At 53.1% G+C, this 13,063-nt stretch overlaps 1 protein-coding gene across 1 annotated transcript; it reads left to right on the top strand.

Moving 5' to 3' along the window:
• The first annotated feature begins 3,589 nt into the window (after window positions 1-3,589).
• LOC140380211 (cofilin-2) lies at window positions 3,590-12,976 on the top strand. Its single transcript, XM_072464375.1, has 4 exons — window positions 3,590-3,727; window positions 6,609-6,916; window positions 9,388-9,464; window positions 12,785-12,976. Exons 1-4 carry the CDS (start codon window positions 3,725-3,727, stop codon window positions 12,895-12,897), a joined length of 501 nt encoding a protein of 166 aa, XP_072320476.1. The 5' UTR covers window positions 3,590-3,724; the 3' UTR covers window positions 12,898-12,976.
• The last annotated feature ends 87 nt before the right edge of the window (window positions 12,977-13,063 follow it).

Genomic DNA, 13,063 nt, shown 5'->3' with positions numbered 1-13,063 from the left:
CCCTCTTTAGGCCCTCTTTAGTCCTTCTTTAGTCCCTCTTTAGTCCCTCTTTAGACCCTCTTTACTCCGTCTTTAGACCCTCTTTACACCCTCTTTAGTCCCTCTTTAGACCCTCTTTAGACCCTCTTTACTCCCTCTTTAGTCCCACTTTAGTCCCTCTTTAGACCCTCTTTACTCCCTCTTTAGTCCCACTTTAGTCCCTCTTTAGACCCTCTTTACTCCCTCTTTACTCCCTCTTTAGTCCCTCTTTAGACCCTCTTTACTCCCTCTTTACTCCCTCTTTAGACCCTCTTTACTCCCTGTTTAGACCCTCTTTACTCCCTCTTTAGTCCCACTTTAGTCCCTCTTTAGACCCTCTTTACTCCCTGTTTAGACCCTCTTTAGTCCCTCTTTAGACCCTCTTTACTCCCTCTTTAGACCCTCTTTACTCCCTCTTTAGTCCCTCTTTACTCCCTCTTTAGACCCTCTTTACTCCCTCTTTAGACCCTCTTTACTCCCTGTTTAGACCCTCTTTACTCCCTCTTTAGTCCCTCTTTAGACCCTCTTTACTCCCTCTTTAGACCCTCTTTACTCCCTCTTTACTCCCTCTTTAGTCCCTCTTTACTCCCTCTTTAGACCCTCTTTACTCCCTCTTTAGACCCTCTTTACTCCCTGTTTAGTCCCTCTTTAGACCCTCTTTAGGCCCACTTTAGGCCCTCTTTAGACCCTCTTTAGGCCCACTTTAGTCCCTCTTTAGGCCCTCTTTAGTCCTTCTTTAGGCCCACTTTAGGCCCTCTTTAGACCCTCTTTAGGCCCACTTTAGTCCCTCTTTAGGCCCTCTTTAGTCCTTCTTTACTCCCTCTTTAGTCCCTCTTTAGACCCTCTTTACTCCCTGTTTAGACCCTCTTTACTCCCTCTTTAGACCCTCTTTACTCCCTCTTTAGTCCCTCTTTACTCCCTCTTTAGACCCTCTTTACTCCCTCTTTAGACCCTCTTTACTCCCTGTTTAGTCCCTCTTTAGACCCTCTTTAGTCCCTCTTTAGACCCTCTTTAGTCCTTCTTTAGGCCCTCTTTAGACCCTCTTTAGTCCCTCTTTACTCCCTCTTTAGTCCCTCTTTAGACCCTCTTTACTCCCTCTTTAGTCCCACTTTAGTCCCTCTTTAGACCCTCTTTACTCCCTCTTTAGTCCCACTTTAGTCCCTCTTTAGACCCTCTTTACTCCCTCTTTACTCCCTCTTTAGTCCCTCTTTAGACCCTCTTTACTCCCTGTTTAGACCCTCTTTACTCCCTCTTTAGACCCTCTTTACTCCCTCTTTAGTCCCTCTTTACTCCCTCTTTAGACCCTCTTTACTCCCTCTTTAGTCCCTCTTTAGACCCTCTTTAGGCCCACTTTAGGCCCTCTTTAGACCCTCTTTAGGCCCACTTTAGTCCCTCTTTAGGCCCTCTTTAGTCCTTCTTTACTCCCTGTTTAGACCCTCTTTACTCCCTCTTTAGACCCTCTTTACTCCCTCTTTACTCCCTCTTTAGACCCTCTTTACTCCCTGTTTAGACCCTCTTTACTCCCTCTTTAGACCCTCTTTACTCCCTGTTTAGACCCTCTTTACTCCCTCTTTACTCCCTCTTTAGACCCTCTTTACTCCCTGTTTAGACCCTCTTTACTCCCTCTTTAGACCCTCTTTACTCCCTCTTTAGACCCTCTTTACTCCCTCTTTAGACCCTCTTTACTCCCTCTTTAGTCCCTCTTTACCCCCTCTTTAGACCCTCTTTACTCCCTCTTTAGTCCCTCTTTAGACCCTCTTTAGGCCCACTTTAGGCCCTCTTTAGACCCTCTTTAGGCCCACTTTAGTCCCTCTTTAGGCCCTCTTTAGTCCTTCTTTACTCCCTCTTTAGACCCTCTTTACTCCCTGTTTAGACCCTCTTTACTCCCTCTTTACTCCCTCTTTAGACCCTCTTTACTCCCTGTTTAGACCCTCTTTACTCCCTCTTTAGACCCTCTTTACTCCCTCTTTAGTCCCTCTTTACTCCCTCTTTAGACCCTCTTTACTCCCTCTTTAGACCCTCTTTACTCCCTCTTTAGTCCCTCTTTACTCCCTCTTTAGTCCCTCTTTAGACCCTCTTTAGGCCCACTTTACTCCCTCTTTAGACCCTCTTTAGGCCCTCTTTAGTCCTTCTTTAGGCCCTCTTTAGACCCTCTTTAGGCCCACTTTACTCCCTCTTTAGACCCTCTTTAGTCCTTCTTTAGTCCTTCTTTAGGCCCTCTTTAGACCCTCTTTAGGCCCACTTTAGTCCTTCTTTAGGCCCTCTTTAGACCCTCTTTAGACCCTCTTTAGGCCCACTTTAGTCCTTCTTTAGGCCCTCTTTAGACCCTCTTTAGGCCCTCTTTAGACCCTCTTTAGGCCCACTTTAGTCCTTCTTTAGTCCCTCTTTAGGCCCACTTTAGGCCCTCTTTAGTCCCTCTTTAGTCCTTCTTTAGTCCCTCTTTAGGCCCACTTTAGTCCTTCTTTAGTCCCTCTTTAGTCCCTCTTTACTCCCTCTTTAGTCCTTCTTTAGTCCTTATTTAGGCCCTCTTTAGACCCTCTTTAGTCCTTCTTTAGTCCTTCTTTAGTCCCTCTTTAGTCCCTCTTTACTCCCTCTTTAGTCCTTCTTTAGTCCTTCTTTAGGCCCTCTTTAGACCCTCTTTAGGCCCTCTTTAGTCCTTCTTTAGTCCTTCTTTAGGCCCTCTTTAGACCCTCTTTAGGCCCTCTTTAGTCCTTCTTTAGTCCCTCTTTAGTCCCTCTTTAGACCCTCTTGACTCCGTCTTTAGACCCTCTTTACACCCTCTTTAGTCCCGCTTTAGTCCCTCTTTAGACCCTCTTTACTCCCTCTTTAGTCCCTCTTTAGACCCTCTTTACTCCCTCTTTAGTCCCTCTTTACTCCCTCTTTAGTCCCTCTTTAGACCCTCTTTAGGCCCACTTTACTCCCTCTTTAGACCCTCTTTAGGCCCACTCTAGTCCCTCTTTAGGCCCTCTTTAGTCCTTCTTTAGTCCTTCTTTAGGCCCTCTTTAGACCCTCTTTAGGCCCTCTTTAGTCCTTCTTTAGTCCCTCTTTAGTCCCTCTTTACTCCCTCTTTAGTCCTTCTTTAGTCCTTCTTTAGGCCCTCTTTAGACCCTCTTTAGGCCCTCTTTAGGCCCACTTTACTCCCTCTTTAGACCCTCTTTAGGCCCACTTTAGTCCCTCTTTAGGCCCTCTTTAGTCCTTCTTTAGTCCTTCTTTAGGCCCTCTTTAGACCCTCTTTAGGCCCTCTTTAGTCCTTCTTTAGTCCTTCTTTAGGCCCTCTTTAGACCCTCTTTAGGCCCTCTTTAGTCCTTCTTTAGTCCCTCTTTAGTCCCTCTTTACTCCCTCTTTAGTCCTTCTTTAGTCCTTCTTTAGGCCCTCTTTAGACCCTCTTTAGGCCCTCTTTAGTCCTTCTTTAGTCCCTCTTTAGTCCCTCTTTAGGCCCTCTTTAGTCCCTCTTTAGGCCCTCTTTAGTCCCTCTTTAGGCCCTCTTTAGTCCCTCTTTAGTCCCTCTTTAGGCCCTCTTTAGTCCCTCTTTAGTCCTGGTAAACCCTGATTGAGTCCCGCAGCTGTCACTCAGCGCTGCTCCCGCCCCTCGCCCTTAGGCCCCGCCCCCTGTCTCCGGTGTCGGTCTCGGTCTTGCTCCTCCGCTGCTGCTCAGCTTCTTTCACCGAGAATCAGCCCCGATTTACGGCCAAGACCCGAGGGAAACATGGTGAGTGCGCCCGGTCCCGACGCCCCGCGCTCTTCGGCTGAATGTGTCCGTGTTTGGAGCCTTCCACATTGGCCTTAGCCCCGGTGACACCCCGCTGAAGCCGCTCTGATCCCGGGACCGTTATTCTGTCACTGCCTGGACCGAGCTAACGGCTAACCGCGGCTAACTCACGCTCAGTCCGGCTCGGAACGGCTCGATTTGTCCTCGAACACGTTTAAGTCGTTGGATTTGAAAGTTGTTCTTCTTTTACTCGGGAAAAGTCAGTGACAAACGCTGTTTTCGGCCTGATCCCGGCGCCGCGGCGGAAATGTTTGGAATGCAGAGCCGCCATGAAGTATAAAAGCTCCGCCGCTTTGCCCCGGGACCGGGCTCACGACACTGTCACACCGGGGCCAGGGAGCGGGTCACACCGGGGCCAGGGAGCGGGTCACACCGGGGCCAGGGAGCGGGTCACACCGGGGCCAGGGAGCGGGTCACACCGGGGCCAGGGAGCGGGTCACACCGGGGCCAGGGAGCGGGTCACACCGGGGCCAGGGAGCGGGTCACACCGGGGCCAGGGAGCGGGGTTCATGGCTCAAGTGTGTTTCTGTGATTTGTGTGAATAACGGAGCCGTTAGCCGTTAGCCGTTAGCCGTTAGCCGTTAGCCGTTAGCATCACGCTCTGATTGACGCGAGCGCACGCGCCTCAAACTTGTGATTTTGAGCTTTCTTTTCGTGACTTAAAGTTTAAACTCCTGAAGCGGTGAAAGTCCAGTTCTGTCTGACCAGCGCGAGCCTCGTCCGCCTGTGTCCGGCCTCTGGACCGGACTCACCCCAGGCCCGGGCCCGCGGCGGCCATCTTACGGCCGGAGCTGGAGGTCCAGAGGCCGGACACGAGCCGCTCTCACCCGGGCCACAGCTGCCCCTCCCGGGCAAAGGTGTCAGGGTTCAACCGCTGCGTCTTGAGCTGAAGGGCCCCTGGGCCCCAAGGCTCTGACGTGAAACAAACACCAGCACTGTCCCCCCGGGGCGCCTGCCCGGGGGCTCCAGGGCAGGCTCCAGGGGGCCCGGGGGCTCCAGGGCAGGCTCCAGGGGGCCCGGGGGCTCCAGGGCAGGCTCCAGGGGGCCCGGGGGCTCCAGGGCAGGCTCCAGGGGGCCCGGGGGCTCCAGGGGGCCCGGGGCAGATAAAGCTTAAAGTCCTGAACTCGTTTACAGAGAATCTGTGGGAAACATTAAAGACTCTGTCACATTCTCGGGGGTCTGGTCTGGTCTGGCACGGCACGAGAGGTTTCCTGGTTCAGAGCATTAAAGAGGCGGGTGTTCCACAGTGTCAGATGCCCTTCCTGTGTTGCTCAGGTGCGACTGAAGAACCTCACACAAGTCCCTGCTTTGACCTCTGTGTTTGACTGGACGTGGTGGTGATCACATGACTTCATTCTGCAGAACCTCGAGCTGGAACTAGATCCACTGGAACTGTGGGACCTCTGTTTGGGTCTTTAACACGTTCTGGTCCTGGTCACACGTGTTTCCTTCCTCGGGCTTCAGCCTCATACGTGTTTCCTTCCTCGGGCTTCAGCCTCATACGTGTTTCCTTCCTCGGGCTTCAGTCTCATACGTGTTTCCTTCCTCGGGCTTCAGTCTCATACGTGTTTCCTTCCTCGGGCTTCAGTCTCATACGTGTTTCCTTCCTCGGGCTTCAGCCTCATACGTGTTTCCTTCCTCGGGCTTCAGCCTCATACGTGTTTCCTTCCTCGGGCTTCAGCCTCATACGTGTTTCCTTCCTCGGGCTTCAGCCTCATACGTGTTTCCTTCCTCGGGCTTCAGCCTCATACGTGTTTCCTTCCTCGGGCTTCAGCCTCATACGTGTTTCCTTCCTCGGGCTTCAGCCTCATACGTGTTTCCTTCGTCGGGCTTCAGTCTCATACGTGTTTCCTTCCTCGGGCTTCAGCCTCATACGTGTTTCCTTCCTCGGGCTTCAGCCTCATACGTGTTTCCTTCCTCGGGCTTCAGCCTCATACGTGTTTCCTTCCTCGGGCTTCAGCCTCATACGTGTTTCCTTCCTCGGGCTTCAGTCTCATACGTGTTTCCTTCCTCGGGCTTCAGCCTCATACGTGTTTCCTTCCTCGGGCTTCAGCCTCATACGTGTTTCCTTCCTCGGGCTTCAGCCTCATACGTGTTTCCTTCCTCGGGCTTCAGCCTCATACGTGTTTCCTTCCTCGGGCTTCAGCCTCATACGTGTTTCCTTCCTCGGGCTTCAGCCTCATACGTGTTTCCTTCCTCGGGCTTCAGCCTCATACGTGTTTCCTTCCTCGGGCTTCAGCCTCATACGTGTTTCCTTCCTCGGGCTTCAGCCTCATACGTGTTTCCTTCCTCGGGCTTCAGCCTCATACGTGTTTCCTTCCTCGGGCTTCAGCCTCATACGTGTTTCCTTCCTCGGGCTTCAGCCTCATACGTGTTTCCTTCCTCGGGCTTCAGTCTCATACGTGTTTCCTTCCTCGGGCTTCAGCCTCATACGTGTTTCCTTCCTCGGGCTTCAGCCTCATACGTGTTTCCTTCCTCGGGCTTCAGCCTCATACGTGTTTCCTTCCTCGGGCTTCAGCCTCATACGTGTTTCCTTCCTCGGGCTTCAGCCTCATACGTGTTTCCTTCCTCGGGCTTCAGCCTCATACGTGTTTCCTTCCTCGGGCTTCAGCCTCATACGTGTTTCCTTCCTCGGGCTTCAGCCTCATACGTGTTTCCTTACTCGGGCTTCAGCCTCATACGTGTTTCCTTCCTCGGGCTTCAGCCTCATACGTGTTTCCTTCCTCGGGCTTCAGCCTCATACGTGTTTCCTTCCTCGGGCTTCAGCCTCATACGTGTTTCCTTCCTCGGGCTTCAGCCTCATACGTGTTTCCTTCCTCAGGCTTCAGGCGTTACCGTGAACGACGAGGTGATCAAAGTATTTAACGAGATGAAGGTTCGTAAGTCGTCGACGCCGGAGGAGGTGAAGAAGCGTAAGAAGGCGGTGCTGTTCTGCCTCTCGGACGACAGGAAGAAGATCATCGTGGAGGAGGGGAAGCAGATCCTCGTGGGCGACATCGGCGAAACGGTGGACGATCCGTACGCCTGTTTCGTCAAGATGCTGCCGCCCATGGACTGTCGCTACTGTCTGTACGACGCCACGTACGAGACGCGTGAGAGCAAGAAGGAGGACCTCGTCTTTGTCTTCTGGTGAGTCCAGACCACAGACCGAGCCTCAAAAGGACTAAACACAGTCCAAATCATAGACGGAGCCAGGCTGAGAAATAGATTTACAAAGTTAGGGGCCCCCCAGCAATATCAAGGGGCCCACAAGCGCGCGGCGTCATAAGAACAAGTTGAATGTGTTTTAAACCTGGTTATTAGCATGTAAAAGTATTTAAAGTACTTTTATCTTTTATTTGATATGAACCAGAGATCATGATCTTTAAAAGTGTTTCATTTAATATCATCATGTTTGTCACAGAAGAAATACTGTTGACACCAGGAGATTTTATGTTTGATCATAAATATATATATATTACATCATATTCTCAATCATCATCTTCTTCAGGAACAAATCAAGTGTCAGTGATGTTCAATACCACCACCTGTCTCACCACTCCATATACTGTCTGTCTCACCACTCCATATACTGTCTGTCTCACCGCTCCATATACTGTCTGTCTCACCACTCCATATACTGTCTGTCTCACCGCTCCATATACTGTCTGTCTCACCGCTCCATATACTGTCTGTCTCACCGCTCCATATACTGTCTGTCTCACCACTCCATATACTGTCTGTCTCACCACTCCATATACTGTCTGTCTCACCGCTCCATATACTGTCTGTCTCACCGCTCCATATACTGTCTGTCTCACCGCTCCATATACTGTCTGTCTCACCGCTCCATATACTGTCTGTCCCACCACTCCATATACTGTCTGTCCCACCGCTCCATATACTGTCTGTCTCACCACTCCATATACTGTCTGTCTCACCACTCCATATACTGTCTGTCTCACCACTCCATATACTGTCTGTCTCACCACTCCATATACTGTCTGTCTCACCACTCCATATACTGTCTGTCTCACCACTCCATATACTGTCTGTCTCACCACTCCATATACTGTCTGTCTCACCGCTCCATATACTGTCTGTCTCACCGCTCCATATACTGTCTGTCTCACCGCTCCATATACTGTCTGTCCCACCACTCCATATACTGTCTGTCTCACCACTCCATATACTGTCTGTCTCACCACTCCATATACTGTCTGTCTCACCACTCCATATACTGTCTGTCTCACCGCTCCATATACTGTCTGTCTCACCACTCCATATACTGTCTGTCTCACCACTCCATATACTGTCTGTCTCACCACTCCATATACTGTCTGTCTCACCGCTCCATATACTGTCTGTCTCACCGCTCCATATACTGTCTGTCCCACTCCATATACTGTCTTTCTCACCGCTCCATATACTGTCTGTCCCACTCCATATACTGTCTGTCTCACCGCTCCATATACTGTCTGTCTCACCGCTCCATATACTGTCTGTCTCACCGCTCCATATACTGTCTGTCTCACCGCTCCATATACTGTCTGTCTCACCGCTCCATATACTGTCTGTCTCACAGCTCCATATACTGTCTGTCTCACCACTCCATATACTGTCTGTCTCACCACTCCATATACTGTCTGTCTCACAGCTCCATATACTGTCTGTCTCACCACTCCATATACTGTCTGTCTCACCACTCCATATACTGTCTGTCTCACAGCTCCATATACTGTCTGTCTCACCACTCCATATACTGTCTGTCTCACCGCTCCATATACTGTCTGTCTCACCGCTCCATATACTGTCTGTCCCACCGCTCCATATACTGTCTGTCTCACAGCTCCATATACTGTCTGTCTCACCACTCCATATACTGTCTGTCTCACAGCTCCATATACTGTCTGTCTCACCACTCCATATACTGTCTGTCTCACAGCTCCATATACTGTCTGTCTCACCACTCCATATACTGTCTGTCTCACAGCTCCATATACTGTCTGTCTCACCACTCCATATACTGTCTGTCTCACCACTCCATATACTGTCTGTCTCACCACTCCATATACTGTCTGTCTCACAGCTCCATATACTGTCTGTCTCACCACTCCATATACTGTCTGTCTCACAGCTCCATATACTGTCTGTCTCACCGCTCCATATACTGTCTGTCTCACAGCTCCATATACTGTCTGTCTCACCACTCCATATACTGTCTGTCCCACTCCATATACTGTCTGTCTCACCGCTCCATATACTGTCTGTCTCACAGCTCCATATACTGTCTGTCCCTATCATTCTTCTTATCCATTTTCTTTTTTTCTTTTCTGTTCATCAGTCACTTTGTGTTTTTGGTTCATCGGCATTAGATCACGGACACACTGCTCGGCCAATGAGAAGCGAGAATACTGCGAAGTGGCATGTCTGTCAAAACCAAATTTTTTTGGCGGAATTTCGATAAAGGGGCACGAGGGGCCCCTCCTTATTCAAACCCCGGTCCCGTCGAAGATTTGAGGGACTAGCGTCTATTTCGCTGCAGAGCCTCAAAAGGACTAAAAACGGTCCAAACCACAGACAGGAGCCTGGACCTGATCTGCGTCTCCTTCTGTGTCCAGGGCTCCTGAGAACGCTCCTCTGAAGAGTAAGATGATCTACGCCAGCTCCAAAGACGCCATCAAAAAGAAGTTTACAGGTAAAAGCACCTGTGACCTCCGTGTGACCTCTGTGACCTCTGACCGGTGCACTGTCTGACCTAATGGCCTTGTTCACATGTGAACTCTCTATAACGAACTCATGTTTTGGCTCCATCAGTCTTTCTGCAGATTGTCGTATGTCTGACCCTGTCTTTGTACAACTACATCACAGCTGAATGTTCCAGACCATTCACCACCATCTGAGCCAGTTTAGCCGTAATGCTAACACCTCCTTATTATGCTAACAAACATTAGGCCCGGTTCAGACCCGCGTTCAGACCCCGTTTAACCCGCGTTCAGACCCGGGTTCAGACCGCGTTTAACCCGCGTTCAGACCCCGTTTAACCCGCGTTCAGACCCGGGTTCAGACCCCGTTTAACCCGCGTTCAGACCCGGGTTCAGACCCCGTTTAACCCGCGTTCAGACCCGGGTTCAGACCCCGTTTAACCCGCATTCAGACCCCGTTTAACCCGCGTTCAGACCCCGTTTAACCCGCGTTCAGACCCGGGTTCAGACTCCGTTTAACCCGCGTTCAGACCCGCGTTCAGACCCGGGTTCAGACCCCGTTTAACCCGCATTCAGACCCCGTTTAACCCGCGTTCAGACCCCGTTTAACCCGCGTTCAGACCCCGTTTAACCCGGGTTCAGACCCCGTTTAACCCGGGTTCAGACCCCGTTTAACCCGGGTTCAGACCCCGTTTAACCCGGGTTCAGACCCCGTTTAACCCGGGTTCAGACCCCGTTTAACCCGGGTTCAGACCCGCATTCAGACCCCGTTTAACCCGCGTTCAGACCCCGTTTAACCCGGGTTCAGACCCCGTTTAACCCGGGTTCAGACCCCGTTTAACCCGGGTTCAGACCCCGTTTAACCCGGGTTCAGACCCCGTTTAACCCGGGTTCAGACCCGCGTTTAGACCCGCGTTTAGACCCGCGTTTAGACCCGCGTTCAGACCCGCGTTCAGACCCGCGTTCAGACCCGCGTTCAGACCCGCGTTCAGACCCGCGTTCAGACCCGCGTTCAGACCCGCGTTCAGACCCGCGTTCAGACCCGCGTTTAGACCCGCGTTCAGACCCGCGTTCAGACCCCGTTTGACCCGCGTTCAGACCCCGTTTAACCCGGGTTCAGACCCCGTTTAACCCGGGTTCAGACCCGCGTTCAGACCCCGGTTCAGACCCGCGTTCAGACCCCGTTCAGACCCGCGTTCAGACCCCGTTTCAGACCCCGTTTAACCCGGGTTCAGACCCGCGTTCAGACCCCGTTCAGACCCGCGTTCAGACCCCGTTTAACCCGCGTTCAGACCCGCGTTTAACCCGCGTTCAGACCCCGTTTAACCCGCGTTCAGACCCCGTTTAACCCGCGTTCAGACCCGGGTTTAGACCCCCGTTTAACCCGCGTTCAGACCCCGTTTAACCCGCGTTCAGACCCGCGTTCAGACCCGGGTTCAGACCCGCGTTCAGACCCCGTTTAACCCGGGTTCAGACCCCGTTTAACCCGGGTTCAGACCCCGTTTAACCCGGGTTCAGACCCCGTTTAACCCGGGTTCAGACCCGCATTCAGACCCCGTTTAACCCGCGTTCAGACCCCGTTTAACCCGGGTTCAGACCCCGTTTAACCCGGGTTCAGACCCCGTTTAACCCGGGTTCAGACCCCGTTTAACCCGGGTTCAGACCCCGTTTAACCCGGGTTCAGACCCGCATTCAGACCCCGTTTAACCCGCGTTCAGACCCCGTTTAACCCGGGTTCAGACCCCGTTTAACCCGGGTTCAGACCCCGTTTAACCCGGGTTCAGACCCCGTTTAACCCGGGTTCAGACCCGCGTTTAGACCCGCGTTTAGACCCGCGTTTAGACCCGCGTTCAGACCCGCGTTCAGACCCGCGTTCAGACCCGCGTTCAGACCCGCGTTCAGACCCGCGTTCAGACCCGCGTTCAGACCCGCGTTCAGACCCGCGTTTAGACCCGCGTTCAGACCCGCGTTCAGACCCCGTTTGACCCGCGTTCAGACCCCGTTTAACCCGGGTTCAGACCCCGTTTAACCCGGGTTCAGACCCGCGTTCAGACCCCGGTTCAGACCCGCGTTCAGACCCCGTTCAGACCCGCGTTCAGACCCCGTTTCAGACCCCGTTTAACCCGGGTTCAGACCCGCGTTCAGACCCCGTTCAGACCCGCGTTCAGACCCCGTTTAACCCGCGTTCAGACCCGCGTTTAACCCGCGTTCAGACCCCGTTTAACCCGCGTTCAGACCCCGTTTAACCCGCGTTCAGACCCGGGTTTAGACCCCCGTTTAACCCGCGTTCAGACCCCGTTTAACCCGCGTTCAGACCCGCGTTCAGACCCGGGTTCAGACCCGCGTTCAGACCCCGTTTAACCCGGGTTCAGACCCCGTTTAACCCGGGTTCAGACCCCGTTTAACCCGGGTTCAGACCCCGTTTAACCCGGGTTCAGACCCGCATTCAGACCCCGTTTAACCCGCGTTCAGACCCCGTTTAACCCGGGTTCAGACCCCGTTTAACCCGGGTTCAGACCCCGTTTAACCCGGGTTCAGACCCCGTTTAACCCGGGTTCAGACCCCGTTTAACCCGGGTTCAGACCCGCGTTTAGACCCGCGTTTAGACCCGCGTTTAGACCCGCGTTTAGACCCGCGTTCAGACCCGCGTTCAGACCCGCGTTCAGACCCGGGTTCAGACCCGCGTTCAGACCCGGGTTCAGACCCCGTTTAACCCGGGTTCAGACCCGCGTTCAGACCCCGTTTAACCCGCGTTCAGACCCGCGTTCAGACCCCGTTTAACCCGCGTTCAGACCCGCGTTCAACCCGCGTTCAGACCCGCGTTCAGACCCGCGTTCAGACCCCGTTTAACCCGCGTTCAGACCGCGTTTAACCCGCGTTCAGACCGCGTTTAACCCGCGTTCAGACCCGCGTTCAGACCCCGTTTAACCCGCGTTCAGACCCCGTTTAACCCGCGTTCAGACCCGGTTTCAGACCCCCGTTTAACCCGCGTTCAGACCCCGTTTAACCCGCGTTCAGACCCCGTTCGGACCCGCGTTCAGACCCCGGTTCAGACCCCGTTTAACCCGCGTTCAGACCCGCGTTCAGACCCCGGTTCAGACCCGGGTTCAGACCCCGTTTAACCCGGGTTCAGACCCCGTTTAGACCCGCGTTCAGACCCGGGTTCAGACCCCGTTTAACCCGGGTTCAGACCCGCGTTCAGACCCCGTTCAGACCCGCGTTCAGACCCCGTTCTAACCCGCGTTCAGACCCCGTTTAACCCGCGTTCAGACCCGGGTTCAGACCCGGTTTAACCCAGTCTTGTCTGGTGCAGGTATCAAACACGAGTGGCAGGTGAACGGTCTCGATGACATCCAGGATCGCTCGAACCTGGCAGAGAAACTGGGCGGTCCTGTGGTCGTGTCTCTGGAGGGAAAGGCTCTGTGAAGGGCGCCCACCGCAGCCAATCACGTGCCATCCTGCCCCCATGCCCCGCCCACCGCTGTCTGAAGGAGAAGCTGCAAACGAAGGATCGGTTCAAACACGTTTACAAAAACTGAGGCTTTCCACTGAGCGGCGCCGAGCGAGCGACTGTGTGTACTTGTACTGTGTG

The sequence above is a fragment of the Eucyclogobius newberryi genome, unplaced genomic scaffold, assembly GCF_026437365.1.
Source record: "Eucyclogobius newberryi isolate DKJ021-1_F unplaced genomic scaffold, fEucNew1.0.hap1 SCAF_45, whole genome shotgun sequence".
Taxonomy (NCBI): Eukaryota; Metazoa; Chordata; class Actinopteri; order Gobiiformes; family Gobiidae; genus Eucyclogobius; species Eucyclogobius newberryi.
Note: the sequence above shows the minus strand (reverse complement) of the source record. Positions and strands in the feature narration are given on the sequence as shown.

What these genes read in the sequence shown, in the direction of transcription:
- LOC140380211 (XM_072464375.1), top strand. An exon ending in GACCTCGTCTTTGTCTTCTG is followed by an intron (nt 6,917 to 9,387) that starts GTGAGTCCAGAC and finishes TTCTGTGTCCAG; the next exon opens with GGCTCCTGAGAACGCTCCTC. An exon ending in CATCAAAAAGAAGTTTACAG is followed by an intron (nt 9,465 to 12,784) that starts GTAAAAGCACCT and finishes TGTCTGGTGCAG; the next exon opens with GTATCAAACACGAGTGGCAG.